At 38.0% G+C, this 17,861-nt stretch overlaps 1 protein-coding gene across 1 annotated transcript in view; it reads left to right on the top strand.

Moving 5' to 3' along the window:
• The window catches only part of LOC127437668 (neogenin-like), a 150,054-nt gene that overhangs the window by 113,345 nt on the left and 18,848 nt on the right, over positions 1–17,861 (top strand). The window contains exons 8-13 of the mRNA XM_051692728.1: positions 5,903–6,068; positions 8,031–8,185; positions 11,711–11,859; positions 13,125–13,263; positions 16,006–16,055; positions 16,554–16,695. Coding sequence (XP_051548688.1) covers positions 5,903–6,068; positions 8,031–8,185; positions 11,711–11,859; positions 13,125–13,263; positions 16,006–16,055; positions 16,554–16,695 — 801 coding nt within the window. The remainder of the gene's footprint in view (positions 1–5,902; positions 6,069–8,030; positions 8,186–11,710; positions 11,860–13,124; positions 13,264–16,005; positions 16,056–16,553; positions 16,696–17,861) is intronic.

Genomic DNA, 17,861 nt, shown 5'->3' with positions numbered 1-17,861 from the left:
TGTTCTTGAAATGTCAGGTAGTCACTTCGGTGATTGAATGCCATCATTTTACTGCAAAAATGTGCTTATGAATTTGTGGCTTACATGTTACATTATAGCCCAATTGTTATTGCAAATGAAAAACTAATTATTTGTAGTAAGCATTTTTTGTCAAGATGAATTTATTTTTTGTAGTTGGGCCAGTAAAAAATTGTCAGGGCAAGTAAATCTTGAAATCTGAACCAGGTCCAACTGTGCTTGCAAAAAAAAAAAAACATCCTTATTGTTTTTTTTTCTATCTCTGTTTTTCTGACATTTTCAGATAGTCGCTTTGGTTATAGAATTTGGTTGTCACTCTTCATAACCAAACTGTGTGAAAATAATCATTAAGCTCCAAACAGAACTGACCATCTCATTCTGCCATTTCTTGTTCATATTCTTTCTCTGAGAGAGTGATTCCCACCCACCTTCCAGGATTCCAGGAAACCCCATCCAGCTCATCAATAACTATTCACACAATCCAGTAACCTCTGATTGCTCATCAATTGAGCTAGACATTAGCAGAACTGAAGCTGCAAACCTCTAGCATTACCACCCAGAGAGCAAACACAGCGGAAAATCTCATACCAATCAAGAGTCTTGTCACACGAGGGCTTTCACCACGGTAAATGCATTCATAATGAGCTTGCAGACTCGTGGGCAACAGGTACAAATTGGGGAGAAAATGGGAGAAAATCCTCCCCCCCCCCCAAAAGCTTGCAATCCCACAGTGTACTAGCAGATTGCATTTCACACATAATCACTGCAGGAACCAGAGAGCTGATTTACTGTACTTTTCATTGTACATAATGGAGTGATGAAAAGCTAAAGAAGTGAAAGTGTTTTAGCACCAATACACGTGATGTTAATTTTCACACTTCATCTAACACATCCAACACACACTGACAGTGGAACACCCTGCATTTTGGGTGAATAGCTCACCCTCATGTCGTTCCAAGCGCGTTTGATTTGCATTCTTCTGTGGAACATAAAATAAGAAATGTTAGCTCTTGCACAGCTCTTTTATTATACAAGCAATAGTAAAAGCAGCACTACTTATTAATTGATTTCTAAGCAGCATGGTTTCTGGGAAATCAGACGGCACTGAGCAAACATTCTGGTGAAATGATACTTATCTTTCATCTCCATAACCAGACGTACAGTATTACGGTATTGAAAGCTTTCCTTTGAATGTCAGGAGTGTGTCGGGGTTGTATCCTTTGTAGTGCCAGCCTGTTTGTATGCGATACTGTTTCATCTTCGAGAAAACACTTTAACGGCAGTTTCATATCTATATATGATGTATCGTTCTTTCAGCTGTTAAACCATTCTTTACACTCCTTTTATCTTTCCCGTCTTTCTTAGGCCGCATCCACACTAATCTGTTTGTGTTTGGAAACTCAGATTTCATGCAGATTTAATGTCATGAAAGAATAAATATAAGTGCTTTCATAAAATGATAAGCTTTCTAGACTTTTCTGTGTAAAGTTATATCCAAATTTTATTTTTATTTTTTTAAACAAAAGGAGGGATGATTGGAAAGTATTTTTTTGTGGTCATCAGCATTATGCCACAAATGCTGTCGATTGAGCTTCACTTGTATTGAACCTGGAGTATTGCTTTAAGATTAGAGGCAAAGATTTAATTTACGTTTAAAGGGGTGTGATGTGCATGTGATATTTTATATACTGTATATACAGTATATACACCGATCAGCCATAACATTAAACCACCTGCCTAATATTGTGCTGCCAAAACAGCTCTGACCTGTCGAGGCATGGACTCCACAAGACCTCTGAAGGTGTCCTGTGGTATCTGGCACCAAGACGTTAGCAGCAGATCCTTTAAGTCCTGTAAGTTGCGAGGTGGGGCCTCCATGGATCAGACTTGTTGGTCCAGCACATCCATTAGATGCTCAAATCGGATTGAGATCTGGGGAATTTGGAGGCCAAGTCAACACCTTGAACTCTTTGTCATGTTCCTCAAACCATTCCTGAACAATGTGTGCAGTGTGGCAGGGTGCATTTGCAGAAAGAGGCCAAAGCCATCAGGGACTATCGTTGCCATGAAGGGTCTGCAACAATCTTTAGGTAGGTGGCACGTGTCAAAGTAACAGCCACATGAATGCCAGGACCCAAGATTTCCCAGCAGAACATTGCCCAGAGCATCACACTGCCTCTGCCGGCCTGCCTTCTACCCATGGTGCAATCTGCTGCCATCTCGTCCCCAGGTAAATGACACGCACGCACCCGGCCGTCCACATGATCTAAAAGAAACTGTGATTCATCAGGCCACCTTCTTCCATTGCTCCATAGTCCAGTTCTGATGCTCACGTGCCCATTGTAGGCGCTTTCGGTGGTGGACAGCGGTCAACGTGGGCACTCTGACCGGTCTGTGTCTATGCAGCCCCATACACAGCAAGCTGCGATGCACTGTGTGTTCTGACACCTTTCTATCATGGCAGCATTAGGTTTTTCAGCAATTTGTGCTACAGTAGCTCTTCTGTGGGATCGGACCAGACGGGCTACCCTTCGCTCCCCACGCACATCAATGAGCCTTGGGTGCCCATGACCCTGTCACCGGTACACCGGTTGTCCTTCTTTGGACCACTTTTGGTAGGTACTAACCACTGCATACCGGGAACACCCCACAAGACCTGCCATTTTGGAGATGCTCTGACCCAGTCGTCTAGGCATCACAATTTGGCCCTTGTCAAAGTCGCTCAGATCCTTACACTTGCCCATTTTTCCTGCCTCCAACACATGAAATTCAAGAACTGTCTGTTCACTTGCTGCCTAATAAATCCCACCGCTTGACAGGTGCCATTGTAACGAGATAATAAATGTTATTCACTTCACCTGTCAGTGGTTTTAATGTTGTGGCTGAACAGTATATATATATATATACTTAAGCTAGGTTCATTGAGTTAATTTTTCTCATAAAATATAACACTTTCTCTGTGGCGCTAACATTGGCTAAACCATGAGTTTGGGGGCGGGACTATCTTTTTGTTCGACCAATGAAAGGAGAGTGTTCGGGGAAATCATTATTTTTGCAATTCCGATTAGTGACAGTAGTGGCGTGAAAGACTCTTCACACACTTCCAGCCTTTCATAAAATGAACGTTACTATAACAAAATTTTTGCTAACTGACATTTACGTGCCGCGTTCTATGTTTCACCGCAGTTTTCTGGTGAAATTAACACAAATCACGAGTACAAGGGCTGATTGTGACTTTATAAACACGTATTTTTCGATCTATTACTCGCACACTGCTATGTTATGATATCGAAGCAATTTTACTATAACCCATCATTTGAGAAATGACACATTTTATCGCTTTTGTCTTTTAACAGACTCACATTTACACACTTATTCCGATGTGATTAGCTTGCGCGGTAGCTCACCTGAGTCAGACTTTGAACTCAGAAGACTGTAGTTCGAGACCAGCCAAGCACAGAACCTCCATCTAATGTTCACCTTAAAAACCTTGTCTCATTTCGACACCATTTCACACACTTTTGGCACCCCCCGCTGGACATTTTATTGGGAAACTGCAGCGAAACGTAATGAAGAACGTCATTTTGTTTTACAGAAATCTTCCATTGTCATGTAATGTTCATGAGATCAGGCTGCACGCTTCATTAATATTTGTGATGTTCTGAATCTACTTTGTAGCAGTGGTTGTTTGGTTGAAATTATGGTTCCTGAAAACACCCTTTTAAGCAGATTCAAGACAAATACATAATATATCTTGTCAAAACGCAGAAAAAATATTAAGAGAAATTTTTTGTTTTAGCTTTAATCACCCAGCCATTATGCATATTCAATTAAAGGGACAGAACTCCAAACCCAAAGTGTCTCATAATCCATTTTTGAAGAGCTCTGTCATGTCCCGATTGATTTATTTCATAGGGTTTTTTGGGTGCATATCTAATAATAATAATAATATCCCAAAGTCCCCTTTGTGCTTGATGTCATTTCCTGACTTCAGATCTTCGCTTTGAAGGGCAGTATGAGCGTCCCCCCCTACAGTGGAGCCCACAGTTTCATTAGGGCGGGCATGTCCGGAACGTTCACTCGTAACCTGATCACAGCAGCTGTTAAACAAATAAAGATGTTAATTTGACAGGAAGCATAGATAGTGCCAATGGCATTATTAGAAATAGCCCTGACGTTTGAAGACCCATGGTGCCATTGTTGTCATGATTAAGGGTCATGTATTTTTGGTGCATATTGAAAATGCTGGAAGATGATCTTTTTATTTTTTGGTGGTAAAATTAAACTATTTGGCAATCGGGTAAAAACATTAACGTTAAAAATAAACGTTATCGACTCTATACTTTATATGTGTATCTCTTTACTGGTGCTGAGTCAAGATACGAGATGGAAACTCTGTTGGGTGGTTGGCAGCACCCAGTTTGGCACATTTCTGTGTCCAGCTGGTCTGAGATGCCTGTTTCTGTGCCAGACACTGAAGATGGCCAGACACCTCTCCCACTCGGGCCCTCGCTGTCACTCGGCTGTCCCGTTGTCTCTCGGGCAGCTGATTTATTCACACGGTGAGAGGTGTAGCTCACACCTGAGGTTGAAGCCTGAACACGAGCTGTGAAGGAGTTGGCAGAGCTTTCATTGTGTTTAGCAGGAGTCCCTACAAGCTTTTGGGACCTATGCTACTTTTTCTGTTCTGTTTTTTTTTTTTTTTTGTACGTTTTTGTTTAGTGTTTTGTTTTAGTTTTTTTGTTTGATTTTTGCTTTGGTTTGTTTTGTCTTGTTTTTTGGTTTGTTTATTTTTTTTGTTTGTTTTTTTTTTTGGGTGGGGGGGTTATTAAGTTATTCTATTTTTGTTTTATTCTGTTCTGCTCTCTTTGTTTTTTTTTTTTTTTTTTGGTTTGTTTGTTTTCTGGAGGGGTATTAAGTTATTCTATTTTCATTCTGTTCTATTGTATTCTATTCCATGCTCTTCTGTCCGGCTTTATTCTATTCATTTTTTCTATTCTTTTTAATTCTATTTTTATTCTATAGTATTCTATTGTATGCTTCTCTATCAGTTTTGTTCTATTCTGTTCTATTCCCACTTTTGTTCTGTCCAGAGGTGTTTTGTGTCTTAAAGGTGTTTTCTCCTTATTGGTGTGCTGGTGTGGTTCGATTTTAAGCTGATGTATCCTTCTGCAAACAAGTATAATGAACTGCTGCCTCTATTTAGTTTCACATTAATCATTTTCCCATCAGCACTTCCTCTTAAACCCAGTTGGCTTAGCAGACATGATTCAAAGAGTTACACACCCCTGTGAATGTCTTCATTTGTTTATTTGTAACTCCTCCTCAGGAATACAGTTTTAGATTAAAGATAACAATACTGGAAAATGTATCAGTTCTGAAGTCTATAACAATAAACATAGAACATCACCAGCAGGTTCCACTTATTTGTATCTGCGTCAGATCAGTAGAATGTGCTATTTTAACTATTCCAGATGAAATCATCAGCGTTTTAATTACAGGGACAGATGTGAAAGTGTCATTAATGGTGTGTTTGATGATATGAGTGTTGTCAATGATATCCCTTCCCCTCAGTGGTTGTGTTTCGTGACATCTCGTGATTGCATGTTTAGCCTGGCGTTGAGCGTCCATCTCCTGCTCTGTTTCATGATTGATTTTAACTCATTTGTAGTCGTCTTTTTGTTTCCGTCAATTACTTTGTTCTTTTCTGTTTTCTTTTTTTTATTCTCGCCCTCCCCCGCCCCAATCTTTTAATCTATAATTTACCACCCATGTTACCCCTCCCCCTTATTATCCTCTTCCCCCCCCCCCCCAAAACATACTCAAGACGTTGCCCTCCCTTCCGCTGTCCCTTCACTGACTGATGCCACTGCTGATCATGTAGCGTCCAGCCCTGGCGAGCGTTCTGGTCCCACCCCCTCTGCACCGCGTGATGCCGTGGCATCTTTGGTGTCCACCCGCTTCATCAAGCTTACATGGCGACTTCCTGCTGAGCCACACGGGGACAACATCACCTACTCAGTGTACTACAGTTTGGACGGCACTAACAGGTTTAAACTTTCTTCACTTTTGTCATGTCAGCTAAAGATGCCAAGAAATGTAATTGTGTGTGTGTGTGTGTGTGTGTGTGTGTGTGTGTGTGTGTGTGTGTGTGTGTGTGTGTGTGTGTGTGTGTGTTGTTGGGAAACTATGCATAGTTCCCAACAACACAGGTGTAGTTCGCCCAAAAATGTAAATTTGTCTTAGTTTACTTACCCTCATGTTCCAAACCTGAATGACTTTCTTTCTGCCATGGAACACAAAAGGAGTTCGCGCTTTTCTTCCTTGTGCGCTAAAAATTTTCTGAAGGCAATACCTAAAAATAAAATTAAGGCATTATTCACTGAAAATCTTCCACCAAAGCTCTGAAATGGACTACAAAAGTTGTATGCAATACAAAAATGGCTGTTGACTACAAACAGCATTGATTCTCACATACCTCATTATCAAACATCATTTACTTCAATGGCAACATATTTGATTTGAGAGATACTTTGATATACATATATATATATATATATATATACACACACACACATTGTTTAATTCTATTCTATGCTATTCTTATTATTTTTTTGGGTTGGTTTTGTTATTTTTGTGTTAGGTGGGTTGATTTTAGGGATGGGCACGAGTACCCAAGTACTCGGAAGTGACAGCAATGATCAATCATGAAAACGATAATCGATTATGAAAATGTGTGACGTGACATTTCACTAAATTAAAAATTCAGTGACAACTACCTGACAACTATGTACAAACGTGTCAAAGAGGGGCCTTTTAATTTTGAGATTATGTTGTGATTTTCAGCAGTACCTTGATTGTCTCATAGCAACCAAACTGATAAGTGATGCTGCAATGCTAGCGTTTGTTCTACAGGTTTACGATATCAAAAGAAAGTTTAATCCACCGTGTTTTGAACATCTGTCTCTGCACAAGTTTGCTAAACAGGATTTATTGTCATATAATGTAGAAACTTTGACTCATTAATGTATATTTAATAAAAGTGAATATTTATCATAGACTCTAAATCTCCTGCTGACATGTTTGCATGATGTCACACACCTGCATCTCAGCGAATGCAGGTGTGTGACAACCGCACGGGTTGTAAGGCCAAAATAAAGCGGCGTTCTATTGCAGTTTTCCCAGTATGAAGTTTACAGTTCTTAGATAGATGGGAGGAAGCATGAATCATCACAGCAACAAACGCCAACAGAGCACAGCGTGACTTTCTGTCCGGAGCAGAGATGGCGCCATACGCTTTGGAGAAACAGTGCACACACACAACAAGGCGAAATCTTTCTTTCAAACATCTAGATGGAACACAGCTGAATGTAACATAACGCAGGGTCTTCAAAAGTATTTTCAACTTAACACTGCGTTTTAAAAAAGCGATGGTTATGGCGTCTCCAGTCACGCTAACCGCGGTTTGCAGATACACAGTTCAGAAACAGTGGTGCGCACCTACTAAGCTTATTACAGTAACCTGAAGGATGAACAGAGACGCTTTCTGAGCATTGTTTCAATCAGTGGCCAGCGAGGCTTCACATAATAACAAAATATCATGCATTATATTTTGATTATGCCCTCTTTTGTACTTATTGTAACAGACTACATTATAACAGCTTATAATAATGAATAGACACTGGGACAATGACACACAATGCAGCAGCCAAAGATGTATAACATATATGTATACTGTATTTGTACATGTCTATGTGCCCCATGTGTACTTGACAGCCCCATTCTCCATTCACTTTCATTATATGTGAAAGATCCGCCAAGACATTCTTTAAAAAGTCAACTATTGCGTTCCACGAAAATAAAGTAAGTCTTATGGCTTTGGAACATATTTGGATTAAATGTCAGCATGTTTGGGTAAACTATTCTTTTGAGGCTCCGTCTTGCTGTTTTTGAACACAAGAACTTGTTCTGTTTGAACAATCACTTACTTTATCTTCTAACTTTATTAACAGGGAGCGTGTTGAGAACACCAGCGGACCAGGAGAGATGCACGTCACCATCCAGAACCTCGTTCCTGACACCAAGTACACATTTCGGGTGGTCGCGTCTAATGCCAACGGCCAGGGCGAGAGTTCCGCACCACTTACAGTGGCCACCCAGCCGGAGGGTAAAACACCAACACAGACACAAACAAACTTTTCAGCCATAATTTGGCACACTGGGCCAAATCTGAGGTTTCTCTTTCTACAACTAATTTGTAACCACACTAGCCCTGTTAGTGCATGTTTGTCGAGTCCAAACCTATCACCCGTTTGTTTACTGGAAAAAACATGATCTAGGGAGCCCTAGTTATCTTGGGGTTGCTGTACAGACAAGCTCTTTCTGTTCAAACATTGGCGTTCTAGCTGGGACTGCTGAATGTGTGTGGAATAGTAAAGATCTGGGTGGTCGGATGGTCGGGATGTCTGGCCACATCTGTCAGAGTAAGTTTCATGGATGCAGGCTGCTGGTATTAATGAGAAGAGACCTATAGAAGACCTATAGGGATGTAGGTGTGATCAGAGCTGTCAGGTATGGTACAGGAAGTGCTTCAGCAAAGCTAATCTCACGGGACAGAAGGAGTCTTGCACTAGTGATCAGGTGAAAACAGCAACTGGCACCATCATATCCCCTTGACGGAGTGCAAAAGAAAATGCTGGGTATGGATAGAAAGACAAAACGTTAAACCCCAATTCAAACAGTATTCGTGAGATTAGAATTGTGCATCCCAAATAATGGTATGTTGAATATAGTATGCCAGAAGCATCCAGATCATGTAATATTTCAGGCTACACTGCAAATCATTTTCTTAATTAGCATTTTTGTCTTATTTGCCAGTGAAAACATCTAAAGGCCCTTAAAACAAGATACATGTACTTTAAAAGCAGAGTTGTGAAAGATAATAAGATTTAATTTCAGAGAACATATCTTAAAAGTTTATTTTGTATTTTGTGCCTAAAGGCAATATTTTTTTCTTGTGTTAAACTTAAATCTAGTTCACCTTAACTCTTTAAAAAATATAATGCTTAAAGAAACTATTTGCCATTGGGGTAAGAAAAAGAAACGTGTTTTCTCTTCAAATTGAGTCTATTCTTCTTTTAGATGTGCTTCTATAGTAATACCATGTTTTTAGGTGTGTTACCATAGTAATAACCCATTTTCAGATGTGTTACCATGGTAATACCATGTTTTTAGGATGTGTTTCCTTGTTAAAACCATATTTTGGATGTGTTACCATAGTAATTCCATGCTTTTGGATGTGTTACCATGGCAATATAATGTTTTTGGATGTGATATCATGGTAATGCCACGTTTTGTTTTGGGATGTTACCATGGTAATACAATGTTTCTGGATGTGTTACCAAGTTAATACCTGTATGTGTTATATATGTGTTTGGATGTGTTATCATGGTAATTCCATGTTTTTGGATGTGTTACCGTGGAAATACCATGTTTTTTGGACATGTTTCCCTGTTAAAACCATATTTTGGGATGTGTTACCAAGTTAATAACATGTGTTTGGATGTGTTACCATGGTAATGCAATGTTTTTGGATGTGTTGCCATGTTAATTCCATATTTTTGGTTATGTTACCATGCTTTTGCATGTGTTACCATGCTAATGCCATGTATTTTGATGTTTTACCATGGTAATACCAAGTTTTTGGATGTGTTACCATGCTAATACCATGTTTTTTATATGCTACCATTTTAATACTATGTTTTTTGGATGTGTTATCATAGTAATACTATGTTTTGGATGTGTTAAAATGTTAAAACCATGTTTTTGATTGTGTTACCACAGTAATACCATGTTTTTGATTGTGTTACCACAGTAATACTATGCTTTTGCATGTGTTACCATAGTAATACCATGTTTTTGATTGTGTTACCATAGTAATACCATGTTTTTGGATGTGTAACCATTGTAATACCAAGTTTTTGATTGTGTTACCATAGTAATACCATGTTTTTTGATGTGTTACCATGGTATTACTGTGTTATTGGATGTTACCATAGTAATACCATGTTTTTTCGATGTGTTACCATGGTAATGCCATTTTTTTTATGTGTTACCATGGTAATACTGTGTTACTGGATGTTACCATAGTAATACCATGTTTTTGGATGTGTTATCATGGTAATGCCATATTTTTGGGACATGCAACCATGGTAATACATTTTATTTGGACATGTTACCATGGAAACACCATGTTTCTTAAAACAAGAAAAAAAAAATGCCATTGGGGTAAGGAAAATAAAATTGTTTTCTAAGTCTGTTTTTCTTACCCCATTGGCAAAGGTTTTTTTTCTTGTAAGCAAAATTCTCAATTTGTTAGATTTTCTTTATTTTTTATTTTATTTTATTTTTATTTTTTTAAGAAAAATTAATATCTTGTGCAGTTTTGCTTTTAAAGAAATTGTATCTTGTTTTAAGGATATTTCAGTATTTACTGGAAAAAAGACAATAATATTGAGTAAGATTTTTTTTTCAGTGTGTGTATCTGTTTCACAATGGCTTTGAGTGCAACTGAACCAGTCAGAATGTGGAGTCAAAACTATCATCTATCATCTATGTGACAAAGTGGTTTGTGGTATCAAAACGAAATTTCGTGACAGTACATCCCAATATTGGTGTACTTCACTGTATTCCCAGCACATCACAAGTGAAGTACATACTTTTAGTTTGTAGTAGAAGTTTGTGAATTGGGACTTAGCCTAACACTCTGTCTACACCGGGCGCGTCAAAACATTCTAACCATTTAATTGTGTTGTTGGCATTAGTAGTGCCAGCATGTACAGTGCAAAATGGAACAGGACACCCTTTTACTGTCGATGCAGCATGCCACAAAGGATGCTTGCAGTGTAGACAGGATAATTGATTATAATGGGTTCTGTTGCTTTCAACGTGATGTGGTTCTCGCATCTGGTGTAACAGAGTATAAGTAAATTGAGAAGCTTTAATCTCAATGTATTCCATTTCATGGACTACCATCACTTGACATTTGGCTAATATGGATGAATCAAATTAAAGCAGCAAAAATTCTTATTTAGGTCAGAATTCCTACAGTACATTGTCTTTGCATCCCGTATGTGGACCACAATGTATTTCAATCATCTGAAGTGTTGAAATATTCTCAGCGGGATTCCGATGTTGTGTTCTCGGCAGAATTGTCTTCTTTTGCCATGTGATATTGTCATTATTTAAAGTATCCAGCTGCGGTAGGTTGGAAACTGTCATCTTTTGTCACTGCGCGCCATTGAAGTTTGAAAAAGCTTAAAAAAATAAAGACTAAAGGAGCGTAAAGTAAAACTGTAACCAGTGGAAGAGCTGTGAAGAAATTACTTCTGTGGCTCTTTGAGTTTCAAACACACACTTAGAGCCAAAATATAGACAGACCCACTTTCTTTCTATTCTTTTTACTAAAACTTTATGAAAGCAACAAAATATTAACTTTCGGGTGTGTATATTAATGCAGTCATGATATTTATACTTCTGTGTTCCAGTTTGTTCCAGAAAGTGCAAAACTACATATCTTCAAAATAGTCTAGTCGGTGATCTATTGTTTGCCTGAATGACAAGCCAACTCAGTTTTTAATTAGCTCTGAGGTTTTAACTCTTTTCAAATAGTTTTGTGTCCTGTGTCTCTCAGTTCAGGTACCCGGGCCGGCCCCTAATCTGCAGGTGGTATCTGTTGGCACCACCTCAGTCACCTTGAGTTGGGAGAGACCAATCACTGGAAACGGGGAGATCCAGACCTACAAACTCTTCTTCATTGAGAAGGGTCGAGACTCTGAGCTGGTGAGGACGTTTGTAAGGTGGAAATCGAGCTGTTTAGATCAACTGGATATAACATGGAAAACTGAAATGTTATTGCTCTTTTGAAATAAGACTTTGATGTGCACATGTTGTAACTTTATTAAAACTAAACTGCAAAAACAGGGCGATGTTAATACCATGGTTTTCATTTGGACATGTACCATGGCAGTGCCATATTTGTATTGTATTATGATAAAACCATATTTTTAAGATGAGTTACCATGGTTATATCATGTTTTACCTTGGTAATGTCTTTTTTGACATTTCCATAATTTTTTTTTTTTTTTACATATAACCATGGTAATACCATGTTATTCTGATGTGTTACCTTGGTAATACCTTCTTTTTTACATTACCATAGTAATACCATTCTTTTTTTTTTTTACATGTTACCATGGTAATACTATTTATTTGGATGTTACCATGTAAATACCATGTTTTTGGATGTTACCTTGGTTATGCCATGTTTTTGGATGTATTATCATGGCAAATACCATGTTTTTAGGTCGTGTTACCATTGTAATACCATTTTTTGACATGTTACCATGGTAATACAATGTTTTGTAATGAGAAAATGGTAATTTTTTTTTTCTTGACATGTTACGATGGTAATACCGTTTTGTTTACATTTTACCAAGGTATTATAATTTTTTTAGATGTTACCATAGTAATACCATGTTTTTTTTTTTTTACCATGGTACATTTTTTTGCATGTGTTACCATGGTTACATCATGTTTTTTGGGACAAGTTACCATAGTAATGTTTTTTGGATGTTACCATGATTATGCCATGTTTATAGATGTGTTACCATGGTAATACCATGTTTATAAATGTGTTACCATGGTAATACCATGTTATTAAATGTTTTTGGACGAGTTGCCATAATGCCGTGTTTTTGTACCTACCATCTAAATAATATGGTTATGGTTATACAGTACCATAGTATTAACCATCTGATTACATCACTTTACCATGGTACCACCACACAACTTTTTTGTGAGGCCAGTGTGAACTAAACCCCTAGATTTTTCACATGCAAAGATGTTATCCATTCATAACAGAGGTCATCTACATAAAGATACATTAGCAAAAATGTATTTCTAAGGTCCAGAGAGAAAATGGTCATGAAACATTTTGTGCCAGTTTTGGGGTCAGAACATTGACCCTAAAATGCTACAAAAGTGCAGAATATGGCCACTTTAATAGTTCATTTTCTTGGTGATTGATTGTTTCTCTTTCTCTGCAGGACATGGATGTTACAGGTTTGTCCTACACGATGACAGGGCTCAAGAAGTTTACAGAATACAGTTTTAGAGTGGTGGCGTACAACAAACATGGTCCTGGCGTGTCTACTGAGGACGTTACAGTCCGAACGCTGTCTGACGGTGAGGTTCATAAATTCGGACTTTTGAATGTGTTACTTTGAACATCCTGACTTCGTTTTGCTTTGGTGCCTGTTTGATTTTCTTTCCGCCTTAACTTGGACTTCAAATAGCACTCAAAAGTGTCTAGACTTTGATGTAGATTTAACTTTACACTTAGATTTGTCAGTGAATTAATCTTGGTATTCATGAGCATGTTGTGGTACCAGTGTTTTTATGAAAGCTGTCAGTCATCTCTTTACTGCGGTAAACAGTGAGTGCTGTAAGTTTTTAAATGACATGCTAATACGATCGATTTGGTTTAGACTTCACGAAAAAATAGTTAACATTCAGGGAGGCAAATGTTTTCAGACAGTTCAGTAAAGCTGTTGTTTTTGAAGCATACTCGGCTACTTGGCTGCAAAATCACACACCGTTTTTGAAAACCATTGGTTGTGTTTTTTTCTCAGCTGTGTAAAGCTGAATGTGCAAGCACTGGATAAAAATATACATTTTCGGAGTAATCTGATACCAAATAATGAATCCGATTTATTTGATTAATTTGAACGATCTGATAAAGAGATTTCTTAGAAATGTTTGCCTTTTTTGTGGATGTATGACATTTTTTGTAAAACATTTAACGTTAAAAATAATTTTGTAATGCGCCTCCCATCCTGCAGATGTCGCAAAGTCAGTGGAGGATCCTGAGAGCCACCATGTGCACTCCACTCCACTAAGGCTTATCCATTTTACTGGACTGCGCAATATTCGCAATAAAAACAAATCACAAAATGTTGAAATCTGTGCAAATTATTATTTTTTTTTTTTCAGGCCTTTACGGTTGTTTCTTGTCAGATTGTATGTTACAACAGATTTTTATTTTTTTCAATTGCAGTTTGGTTTTAGTTCATTTTAACGGTGCACACATCGCTTTTATTTAGTTTGTATTTTTGAAAATTTCTGTTGTTAATTTTTATTTAGTTTCAGTTTCTGTTTCAGTTTTCATTCATTAATACACCACAAAATCTTATCTGTAACACTTTACAATAAGGCTGTATTCATTAACATTAGCCCACTACATTTAGGGTTGCCACCCGTTCCGTAAAATACGGGATTGTCCCGTTTTTAAAGATGAAAAGTCACGTCCCGTATCAAATCAATACGGGACGCAATTTGTTCTGTATTTTACGCTGGTCAGATGGCAAAATTGTTAAAAATCGTTAATTTAATCTTGATATTAGCTGTAAATGTTGCTTAATGCGGGTAAGGGACCGTCTGAAAAGTACCCCCCCCCCCCAACAACTTCTGAGAGAGTGTCCTTTATTCTACGGCTCCAAAAGTGGCAACCCTAACTACATTAGTCACACCAAAAGTCATACATCATAATTGACAGTGATCGAAAATACGAAAACTGTTTTTGTCTATGATTATTTTTAGTTTTAGTTCGTATTGTAGTGCACATTCATAGTACCCGTTTAGTTTAAAAAATGTTTGCAAACTCCCGTTTTTAACAAAAATAGTTTTTCTCTGTTCATTTTTTGCTTTGTGATCATCGTCGTTTATGATAATAATCTTTATGTGGCCAATACGTGTCTTAATTTAATACTTATCAGTATTGTTTGAAATATAAGTATTTTTATATGAACATTTCACTCGCTTTGTCCGCCAACTTCCACTTAACTCATTTCAATGCATTATTATTGTGCCTTAAAATTCTTTATTACATGGCTCTCTAGAATACTCAATTCTGATTAGTCAATGGCGCCATCTAGTGGTTTAATATTGCTCTGTAACAACCGCACATCTACGTATCAGACCGCTCATCCGGGTACTGCGAGCTGTCTCTCCTGCTTCTCGGATCACTATGCAATCTCTACAAGTAAGCTAATAAAATAATTTCAACTCAAATAAATGTTTCATATGTATTTATTTATTTATTTGGCAAGTAGTGTTGTAGTAGGCTGAATAATGAGGAGTCAGACTGTCATTTTTACAAAATAAACACCAACAGAAACCGGAGGTGGAATTCAGCTGTTTAGCAATTTCTTTTTTCACAAATGACATAATTTCAACGCAAATCAATATTTTATGTCAATGCATTATTTATTTTTTTGGTTAGTAGCTGTGTAATGAGTAGGATGATGTACAGTCAACTGGTTTTTATCGCAAAATAAACCCCGTCAGGGTGACACACCTGATCACCCTGATGGGGTTATATACTGTAGGTAGGCAGCATACTAGGTTTTGGAACGGAGCCTCTCTCTCTCTCTCTCATTTTCCTCTTTCTCTGTGAGAGGTAGGAGCATGGATATGAGGGAGACATCCTGTCAGAAAAAGACCTAAGGGAAAACAGTGAGTGTGTGACAGGTTTTGTGAGGATTGGGGACGTAAAAACGTGCGTAAATATGATAGTAAAGTATTTTATTCAAATGAGCAATTAATTTGGCATACACACAGTCGTGCAAAATGCAGCTCAGTTTTGACGGCTGCTATCATATCTGCCACGTAATCCTACAATGTTAATTTGAAAGGAAGAGACATAAGACGAGCAAAAAAAATAAAAGTGAGAAAAAAATCGACACCCACCACTGCGTCCCAAAATAAACACTTGTCACAGAGACTTCGAATGTGGGTCTCGGCAGATAAGCCAATTATTTCAGTCGCGCTATCAACTGCGGAAGTCTCGGGGTCTTTTGGGGACAGCGAGTGCCGCGTGGTGTGTTGGTTTCTTCATTCTCTCAATAATAATTTTGTTTTGCCTTTCAGTCCCGAGCGCTCCTCCACAGAACCTGACCCTAGAGGTACTCAATTCAACGGTAAGATAGTCTGTAGCATTATTCTAATAAAAAACTTTGGTGCTATTTTAGTAATTATTCATGAGTACATATTAAACTATCCCTTCAACGATTAATTATCAGAACCATCCAAATGAAGAATCTTTTTCTTTTTGTCTCCTTGTCTGGAAAGTATTCTTTGGACAAGGCATCTGGCAATCAAAACTGATTCTAGATCAGCTCTGCTGTTCCATTAGGATCTTTCGATTTTGTTATTTTTCATTCATTATTGCTTAGCCTGAAGTCTGTGCACCTCTTGGCTGTCTTTTTTAAATGAAGTTGAGAGATATGACGGTATTAGCTCTGACAGTTTCCTGGCCGAGAAAGTCTCTTTTAGCTTAACTTGAAAATCTTCATACCTCTAGACGTTTATATAATGAGCTCCAAACAGCCAGCCAACTCAATTAAAATTCATAGTTGGTGAACAGTTCTGTGTTGAAACCTCTTCAAGCTGACTGTGTGTCCTGTTTTCTGTCGTAGAGCATCATGATCCGATGGCAGCCGCCTCCCGTGGGCACGTTGAACGGAGAACTGACGGTATATAAATTACGCTACCGGAAAGGACTCAGAAAAGCGGATGCAATTGAAGTGTCAACCCCACAGCTCTATCATCTTATTGATGGTATGACATATGCCAATCATTTAAGAACAAATGATGTTGGCTTGACCAAGCAGTAGAATACTTGTATTCTACAAAAAAAAATAAAAAATTCAAAACCAAAATGTTTAACTGTAACTTTTCTATTTAGTTTCAAGCTATATTTACCAAACTTGGCACAGACCTTCAGACTGTTCTGTAATAGTGTTCAATGTCTTTTTCTAACTTATTAAACAGTTTTCACACAGCGGACAATCAAAAGTTGGAAAAATCCCATAGACTTACATTGACTGAACATCCAACTTTTAAAAAATTAAAATGTAAACAAACCCACAAAAGGCCTTTAAGGCCGAAACATACTTTACATAAGTACGTGAACGCAGATGCAAGTGCTTGGCGCCTGCATTGCAAACACGTGGTCCCGTTGAACATACTTAACCTACGTTTTTGCATTACTGTGGCAGGAGAAAAACCTCAGTACTCAAGGGGGCGATAGAGTTACCTACATCTATGCCATTAAAGTGAAAGTGGTGTTATTCTTGTAAACTGCTATAAATATATTAACTAACTTACTTGCTGCGGAATATTCTCTTCAGACACTTGCTATGCCATGACAGTTGTTGACTTCAAAGAGAAAACTCACTGTAGAAGCTGAAAGTTCACACTAATGTCTGCTATAGCATCCCTTGTGGCGATGCTGAGAATGCTACGCAGAGTTGCACTGAGTTATGAATTTTGGTCTGACGTATTTCAGAATGCAATGATGCATGAAATCGTGCTTGCGTTGCAAGATGCGTGTGTTCACGTACTTGCTTAGAGTACGTTTTGGCCCTTAATCAGCTCAGCTTAGTCTTTCTCTCTCTTTCTGACGATTTATCTGACTCTGTGTGTCAGTTTTGACGAATTCCAGTCGAAAGCTTTTGATTTTGGCACTTTGAAGGTAGTATGTCATTACTGTATGAATGTACACTTTGCTAATAGTCTTGTGGAAGGGCCTTTCATCAAAAAATTCCTTTTTCCTTCGATTGGCATCCCCTTCCTGCAGTCCCTTTTAAGGGCACAAAAATGCCATTTGGAAAATGCCCTCTGTCTGACTAGCTAGATAGCTAGCTAGCTGGCTTTTTGTTCTATTGTAATGTACTGTATGTATAACCATCGAACTTAAAACTCTCAAAACTAAGGGGGCCTGG

This window comes from Myxocyprinus asiaticus, chromosome 48, assembly GCF_019703515.2.
Source record: "Myxocyprinus asiaticus isolate MX2 ecotype Aquarium Trade chromosome 48, UBuf_Myxa_2, whole genome shotgun sequence".
Classification (NCBI taxonomy): Eukaryota; Metazoa; Chordata; class Actinopteri; order Cypriniformes; family Catostomidae; genus Myxocyprinus; species Myxocyprinus asiaticus.
The sequence above is the reverse complement of the archived record's forward strand: the minus strand, read 5'-3'. Positions and strand labels throughout refer to the sequence as shown.